At 42.3% G+C, this 8,455-nt stretch overlaps 1 protein-coding gene across 3 annotated transcripts in view; it reads right to left on the bottom strand.

Moving 5' to 3' along the window:
- Positions 1 to 8,455, bottom strand: part of CNIH4 (cornichon family AMPA receptor auxiliary protein 4) — a 22,153-nt gene that overhangs the window by 8,164 nt on the left and 5,534 nt on the right. For 2 of the 3 annotated variants that reach the window (XM_008065160.1, XM_021716107.1), the window contains exon 3: positions 2,301 to 2,413. In XM_008065160.1, the coding sequence (XP_008063351.1) occupies positions 2,301 to 2,413 (113 nt within the window). Of the gene's footprint in view, positions 1 to 2,300; positions 2,414 to 2,623; positions 2,678 to 8,455 lie in introns of all 3 variants that reach the window. The other variant, XM_008065161.2, reaches the window with a different exon arrangement.

Raw genomic sequence — 8,455 nt, 5'->3', positions numbered from 1 at the left:
TTGCTCTTCTTTTTTTTTTTTTGAGTTGGAGTCTCACTCTGTCGCCCAGACTGGAGTGCAGTGTCCGCTCCCGGCCACCGCAGCCTCGACATGCTGGGCTCCTGCGATCCTTCCGCCTCAGCCTTCCAAGTAGCTGGAATTAAAGGCATGCGCTACCACGCCCGGCTGAGTTTTTAAAAATTTATTGTCAAGATGAGGTCTTGCTGCCCAGGTGGGTCTCGAACCCGCGGGCTCAGGCAATTCACTCACCTCAGCCTCCCAAAGGCGCGGGATTACAGGCTGAGCCACCGAGCCCGGCTGCTTGCTCTTCTTCTAGCATGCTTTTGTTTCTAGTAGAGATGACTGATGATGTGGTCTGGTATGTCATTAAGATCCACAATCTCAGAGGTTCCAGTCTCCATTCTTGCACCCAAATTTGTGTGGCACTTTCTCAGTGGAATCACAGGGAGATTTAGCTGTGCACTGTTAAGTCTGCATGGGATTGACCCTCAGCAGAATCTCAGGGAGTCTGTTCCATGCATAGAGCTTAGGATAGAGTATTGGTCTATGGAACTGATCATAGGAAAGCAATAAAAAAATTTAAAGAAGCCAGGCAAGGCAGCATTTGCCTGTAGTCTTAACTACTCTGATAGCTGAGGCAAGAGGATTGTTTGCGCCCAGGAGTTCAAGGCTGTAATGTGCTATGATCACATCTGTGAACAGCCAAGGTGCTACAGCCTGGGCCACACAGCAAGACTCTATCTCTTTAAAAAAAGAAAATAGAAGAAGAAGAAGAAGTCGGACATGGCGGCTCACAACTGTAAACCCAGTACTTTCGGAGGGGGAGGCAAGAGGATTGGATTGAGTTCCAGACCAGCCTGGGAAACATGGTGAGACCTTGTCTCTACAATAAATCAAAAAATTAGGTGGGCATGGTGGCACACAACTGTAGTTCCAGCTATCTGGAAGGTTGAGGTGGAAGGATTGCCTGAGCCCAGCAGGTCAAGACTATGGTGGCCATGAGCGTGCCACTGCACTCCAGCCTGGGCAACGACAGAGTGAGACTCAAACTCAAAAAAAAAATAAAAAAAAAATTAAAAAAATCAGCCAATGAATGGTTTTACCCAAAAAAACCTAGATATAAACAAAATTAAAATAAAATCCAAAATGTAGTAAAGCAACAAGTCACTAATATAAAAATTATTCCAGGCTTGTCAAGATTATTCCAGAGTTCTTCACAAGAAAGTATGCTGTGTACAACAACCCAAATATAAAATTATATGCAATTAATGTTTCCCTTGAGCTGTTTTTAGATAAACTTCTTAAATTTATCAGGTCAAAAATTTTGATAAGTACGTAATTTGCAAGTTTTAAAATGTAATTTCCTTTGGAGTATTACAAGTACAGTCTAATAAAAAACTGCAGCTATAAACAAGAACCTTATATTATATGTTCTCAGGCTTTTGACCATTCTTAAAGTAAAATGAAAAGGTAATGAAAAAACAACTCACCTGAGTACCATAAGTTTCACTCATAAGTGAACCCTGACCACCAACCATACTACTACAAGAAAGGGATTGGTAGTAGCAGGAAACTGTGTGTGTACGTAGGGGGGAGACACAACATCAATAAGGGTGTGTGATCCCAAGCCAGGTGAAGTGAGAGCCAATGGGAGGCCCAAACTTCACCTGTACGTAGACCACTTATATACCCGATCCTTTAAAATAAATATGTACCCCACATCTTTAAAAGAAAAAAAAAAACAATGCACAAGTGTTTAGATATACATCACATTTTATAAATTTACACATGTAAATTTGTGTTTTACTGCAAGACTGAACCATGCAAATTGCCATTTTCCAATACACCAAAGTGAACAAAAATTGGTCCTGATTTAACAAAGCATTCTGCCATCATTTTATTACTGGCACATATTTTAGTGGAGAGAGAAAGCTGTTAAAAAATTTGGTTTTGGACAGGCTCAGTGGCTCAGCCTGTAATCCCAGCATTTTGGGAGGCAGCGGCGAGTGGATTGCCTGAGCCCCGCAGGTTTGCTACCAGGCCGGGCACCTTGGAGAGACCTCGTCTCTACAATAAATCAAAAATTAGTCGGGTGTGGTAGCACATGCCCGTAGTTCCAGCTACTTGGAAGGCTGCGATGGAAGGATCACCGGAGCCAAGCAGGTTGAAGCTGGGGTAGCTGTAAGCGTGCCACTGCACTCCAGTCTGGGTGACAGAGTGAGACTCCAAATAAAAAAAAAAAAAATTGTTTTTAATTATTTAACTGCCCTGACATAAAACACTAAACAAACTATACTCACCGATATATATTCCAAGTGGTGACAGGTAAGTTGAGAAGGAAGATGAACCAATGCAACGAAACAAGCATCAATACAGTGATAATGGTATGGCCAATCAATTCGGGAATCACCCACTGTAAGGGGAGAACTTAGTATTACATCTCACCACTATGTCCTTCCTGGTAGTACATGTTATTTGAAACTAAATCAATGACTACACAGGGAACTTACAAGCTACTGTTTCAAGATTATTTTTAGATTCAGATGTCCCAGATTTGCATACTGCTGTAACTGCATATCCCATGCAAACACATAAGAACACAGCTTAAAAATAAAGCACTTACATTTCAGTTACTTTTTATCCTAAGCGAAGACTTATATTCATTCATCAAGCAGGTCTGAATGATAACCAGGGGAGAAACAGAATTATTTGCTTTCTATCCCATTATCTATGCTAAAGCCTCTTACTCTAATTTGTGGTGGTTGACATCCATATACATGTTGCCTTTCAAGTCAGAACATCAATCTGAAACATTTTCCAATCTCCAGAATCCTGAGGAAACCATTTCATATTTCAGGGGGAAAAAAATCAGGTTTAAAAGTTTGCAGTAATACCTGAAGCTGACCAAATATGATAATGAATCAGAATGACATACCCTCCCCCATGCTTTATTCACTGTGTAATGTTTTAGTTCTCACGCATCAACAGTTGTTTTGGCAGGGTTCTTAATTCACCAGTAGCTTTCCTTTCCTATTTCCTTTTCTTTTTTTTTTTTTGAGACAGGGTTTCACTCTGTTGCCCAGGCTGAAGTGCAGGCATAATCATAGCTCACTGCAGCCTCCAGCTCCTGGGCTCAAGCAATCCTCCTTCCCAGCTTCCCGAGCAGTGGGACTATAGGCTAATTTTTCTATTTTTTGTAGAGACAGGATCTTACTTTGTTGCCCAGGCTGGTCTCAAGCTCCTGGGTTCAAGCAATCCTCCTACCTCAGTCTCCCAAAGTGCTAGGATTATAAGCATGAGCCATCATGCCTGGCCTTTTTTTTTTCCTCACTCTGTCACCCAGGCTACAGTGCAGTGGCATGATCACAGCTCACCACAGCCTTGACCTCCTGAGCTCAGGTGATCCTTCTGCCTCAGCCTCTCAGGCAGCTGGAACAAGCCACCATGCCTGGCTTATTTATTTATTTTTTTTGTAGAGACAAGGTCTTGCTATGTTGTCTAGGCTGGTCTTGAACTCCTGGGCTCAAGCAATCCTCCTGCCTCAGCCTCCCAAAGTTCTGAGATTACAGGCATGAGTCACTGCACCTGGCTAAAGTAAACTTTGAATGGAAGAAACTAGTACATTCCACTTTCAGAAATGAGGGAAACAAAACCCAGAGAGGTCACATAAATTGCCTAAGGTCACAAAGCTATAATGTAATCCCAAGTACAATGATCCTGAGTCTCTTGCATTTAGATTTTAGATACTTTGTTAGTACACAAAGTAGAGATTTTCTGGGCCATAAACCTAATTTGTAATAAATTGGAAATTTCCAATATGTAATATGCAGTATAAAAAGTATAACCAGTTGGGTGCGGTGGCTCATGCCTATAATCCCAGCATTTTGGAAGGGAGAGGAGAGAGGACTGCCTGAGCTAAAGAGTTCAAGACTAGCCCGAGCAATACAGCAAGACCTTGTCTCTACAATAAATCAAAAAATTAGCCGGGCATGGTGGCGCGTGCCTGTGGTTCTAGCCACTTGGAAGGCTGCGGCAGGAGGATCACCTGAGCCCAGTAGGCTGAGGCTGTGGTCGCCATGAGTGTGCCACTGTACCCCAGCCTAGACAACAGAGTGAAACTCCAATTCAAAAAAAAAAAAGCATAACCAATTAGTTATGTCAAACAATGTCAAACAAACCTGGAATGGAACCCATGCTATGTCCTATTTATTAGCTATGTAATCTGGGGAAAGATTACTACTCACCCTTCCTGAGCCATAATTTTCTCATCTGAAAAATGGAGATAATAATACTACCTCATGAAGTTGCAGAGAATCAGATGAAATGACATGTAAGCCTATGCACTCAATAAAACGTTAGGACCGGATGCAGTGGCTCACGCCTGTAATCCCAGCACTTTGGAAGGCAGAGGCGAGAGGACTGCCTGAGCACAGGAGTTCAAGTCCAGCCTGGGAAGACCTCGTCTCTACAATAAATCAAAAAATTAGCAGGGCATGGTGGCATGTGCCAGTAGTTCTAGCCATGTGGAAGACTAAGGCGGAAGGATCACCTGAGCCTTGCAGTAGAGGTTGGGGTGGCCATGAGCGTGCCACTGCACTACAGCCTGGGTGACAGAGTGAGACTCTGACTCAAAAATAAATAAAAGTAAATTAAAATTAAAAAGTTAGCCAACATCACTACTAATACTCTCTAAGCTATCAGATTCCTATAGCAGTAGCTTTCAAGCTCCGGATTTCTTTTTTTTTTTTTAAACCAGTCAAATTTAGCAGTGGGGGATTATATACCAATTTTAGTGATACTAATGTTAATTCGTTCTGATAACTCTCTGCTATTGAACCAACCAAAACACTGGATTTCTTACCATGGGCCACAGTCATCTTTGTCTTACACAGACACACACGTGAAATGTAAGTTTCAGGAAGCCATACTTGACCTTATTATGTTTCGTTTACTGACTTTAAACCAAGTCTTCTGTGTTCCATCTCTTCCCTGTGAATGATGTGCCCTCCCCCCTAATTTGTTCTCAGCACATTGGCAGGAACTTGGAGGATTCTTCTCTAAAGTAACCACACAGTTTAAGAGAAAACACCTGCAAAAAACTGCCATTTCAGGTACCTCGACAAAAGTCCAGGTAGACACCAAGTACCCTACAGGGAAGTCTACCAATCAGTGAGTTTTCAATGAACACTTTAGTGCTTCATCGTTAAATATGAGTAGACAGCATGTATCAGAAATGTTAGGAAAGCCTCCAAAATGAAAAGAAAGGGGACAAAAACCAAAGAAAAATAACTTGAAGGAAACAGGTATAATGTAAGAAGCATAAGAAAATTCCAAAAATACTATCATCCGTCAGGTGTGGTAGCACCTATAGTCCCAGCTATTTGGGAGGCTGAGGTGGGAGGATTGGTTAAGACCAGGTGGCTGAGGCAGCAGTGAACTATGATCACACAACTGCACTCCAGCTTGAGTGACAGAATGAGACATTGTCTCAAAAAAAAATTTTTTTTAAGTTTTAATTAAGGACAAAGAAAAGATTCTGAAACTTCAATAGGCCAGGCGTGGTGGCTCACATATACTCCCAGCACACTGGGAGGCCAAGGCGAGATAATTGCTTGAGTCAGGAGTTTAAGACTAGCCTAGGCAATATAGTGAGACCTTGTCTCTATAAAAAAATAATAAAATTAGCCAGGTATGGTGGTGTGCACCTATAGTCCCAGCTACTTGGGAGGCTGAGGCAGAAGGATCACAGCACTGCACTCCAGTCTCGGAGACACAGTGAGACCTTGACAAATAAATAAATAAATAAATGAAAAGAAAACTTCCATAGAGAGGACAGAAAAGTGAGAGAGATTATATAAAAAGCGTAAGAAATCAAAATGGCATCAGACTTCCAAACTTGAACATCACTGTAAGTCAGAAGATCACCAAGGAATGCCTTTAAAATTCTGAAACAAGCCGGGCTTGGTGGCTCAGTCTGTAATCCCGCGCCTTTGGGAGGCTGAGGTGAGTGGATTGCCTGAGCCCGCGGGTTCGAGACCCGCCTGGGCAGCGAGACCCTCATCTCTACAATAAATCAAAAAATCAGCCGGGCGTGGTAGCGCATGCCTGTAATTCCGGCTACTTGGAAGGCTGAGGCGGAAGGATCGCCAGAGCCTAGCAGGTGAGGCTGCAGTGGCCGGGAGTGGCCACTGCACTCCAGTCTGGGTGACCAAGTGAGACTCCAATTCAAAAAAAAAAAAAAGAAATCTGAAACAAAAATCTTTTCCAACTTAGAACCTAAATTATGAATCATAGAGCATAAAGGTAAGACATTTTCAAACATGGAAGGCCTCAGCCATATTTCAAGAAAAAGGAAGATACGAGATCCAAGAAACAGGGGATCTAGAACAGGAGCTCCAGAAGGAAAACTGTGAAAGAAAAAAAAAAACTGTGAAACAGGCCTGGAGAGCAAGCAGTCTAGAGCACAGCACTAGGACAGAGGCTCGAGGAGAAATGTCATCTGGGAAAAAACTTCACCGATAGATTATTTTAATATGCTTTACCATTTAGAAAATAGCGCTGAAGGGCTTTACACATATATTGGAAAAGACCTAGTAACAGGTGAATAGAAAGCTAAGGAAATAAAGAAATAAGGCAACTATTAACTTTGGAAAAGACAGCAGGTACAGTGGCTCATGCCTGTAATTCCAGCACTTTGGGAGGTGAAGGTGAGAGGATTGCCTGAGTCCAGGGGCTTAAGACCAGCCTAGGTGACTTGATGAGACCTCATCTTTACAATAACTCAGAAAATTACCAGGGCGTGGTGGCACACACCTGTAGTTCCAGCTATTATTTGTGAGGCTGAAGCAGAAGGACTACCTGAGACCAGTAGGTCGAGGCTGCAGTGGCCGTGAGTGTGCCTGGGCGATATAGTAAGACTCCTACTCAAAAAAAAAAAAAAAAAATTGGGAAAGACAAAGCTACCCAGAAAAACACAAAAGAAAGAAAAATAAGATCATTGTCAACTATGGGGTTCCACAATTTTTAAATATTTATATTATTATAATATGGTACTACATTGTAATGTTGTAAACAATATCACTTTAGCCTAAAGAGGAAAACAGAAAGATGTGAGAGCAGGTAGAAGGGGATACCTAACAAATATCTTTCACGTGACAGGCCAATAGGTAATATATAAAACTGAAAAATCTAGAAATAACAATGAAAGTATATGAAAAAAATATGAATATAAATACCAGAAAAAAATTAATAGCTCAAGTGTTCAAATCACTTGCCCCTAAAAGCAAGACAGATGGATTCAAAGACATAAAATGCTGCTTTTCACTATAAGCTACTTAATTGTGTACAAGTATAATTTTCATGGAAATAAAAATTAACCTTAAGGCTGGGTGCTGTGGCTCAATGCCTGTAAATCCAGCACTTTGAGAGACCAAGACAGGAGGATTGCTTTAGCCCAGGAGTTCAAGACCAGTCTAGATAACACACCAGACCTCATTTCTACAAAAAATAAAAAAATTAGCCAGGACATGGTGGCTCACTTCTGCAATCCCAGCACTTTGAAAGGCCAAGGCGAGAGGACTCCTGAACACAGGTATTTGAGATCAGCCTGGGCAACAGAGAGACCTCATCTCTATAAAAAAAAAAAATTAGCCAGGCCTGGCAGCATGCATCTGCAGTCCCAGCTACTCAGGAGGCTGAGGTGAAAGGATCACCATGAGCCCAGGAGGTCGAGGCTGCTGTGGGCTGCACAGAGTGAAACTCCATCTCAAAAAAAATAATAATAATTAAACTTAAAAAAACTACTTAACTTCAATTTCAAGGAGTAATTTTTTCAGTAGAAGAATATAGGTAACCTTTTCTTTGTGTATAGATTTTTCTTTCTTTTTTTCTTTCTTTTTTCTTTTTTTTTTTGAGTCAGAGTCTCATCTCACTCTGTCGTTCAGGCTGGAGTGCAGTGGCATGCCCATGGCCAACACAGCCTCAACCTACTGGGCTCAGGTGATCCTTCTGCCTCAGCCTTCTAAGTAGCTGAAACCACAGGCATGCGCCACCAAGCCCGGCTGCTTTTTTTGATTTATTGTAGACAAGGTCTTGCCACGTTGCTCAGGCTAGTCTCGAACTCCTGGGCTCAGGCAATTCTCTCCCCTCGGCCTCCCAAAGTGCTAGGTTACTATTTTTTTTAATCAAATGGATTACAGGTTTGAGCCACTGTACCTGGTCCCATTTATTTATTTATTGTTGCCCAGGCTGGCCTCAAACTCTTGGGCTCAAGTGATCCTCCCATCTCAGCCTCCAGAGAAGCTGTAAATACAGACATGCTACACCACACCTGGCTACATTTTTATTTCTATAAAAGAAACCCCAGCTGGGCTCGGTGGCTCAGCCTGTAATCCCACGCCTTGGGAGGCTGAGGTGAGTGGATTACCTGAGCCCACGGGTTCGAGACCCGCCTGGG

The sequence above is a fragment of the Carlito syrichta genome, unplaced genomic scaffold, assembly GCF_000164805.1.
Source record: "Carlito syrichta isolate Samal-C Ts95f unplaced genomic scaffold, Tarsius_syrichta-2.0.1 Scaffold308169, whole genome shotgun sequence".
NCBI classification, from domain to species: domain Eukaryota; kingdom Metazoa; phylum Chordata; class Mammalia; order Primates; family Tarsiidae; genus Carlito; species Carlito syrichta.
This window is presented reverse-complemented; position numbering and strand designations above follow the sequence as displayed.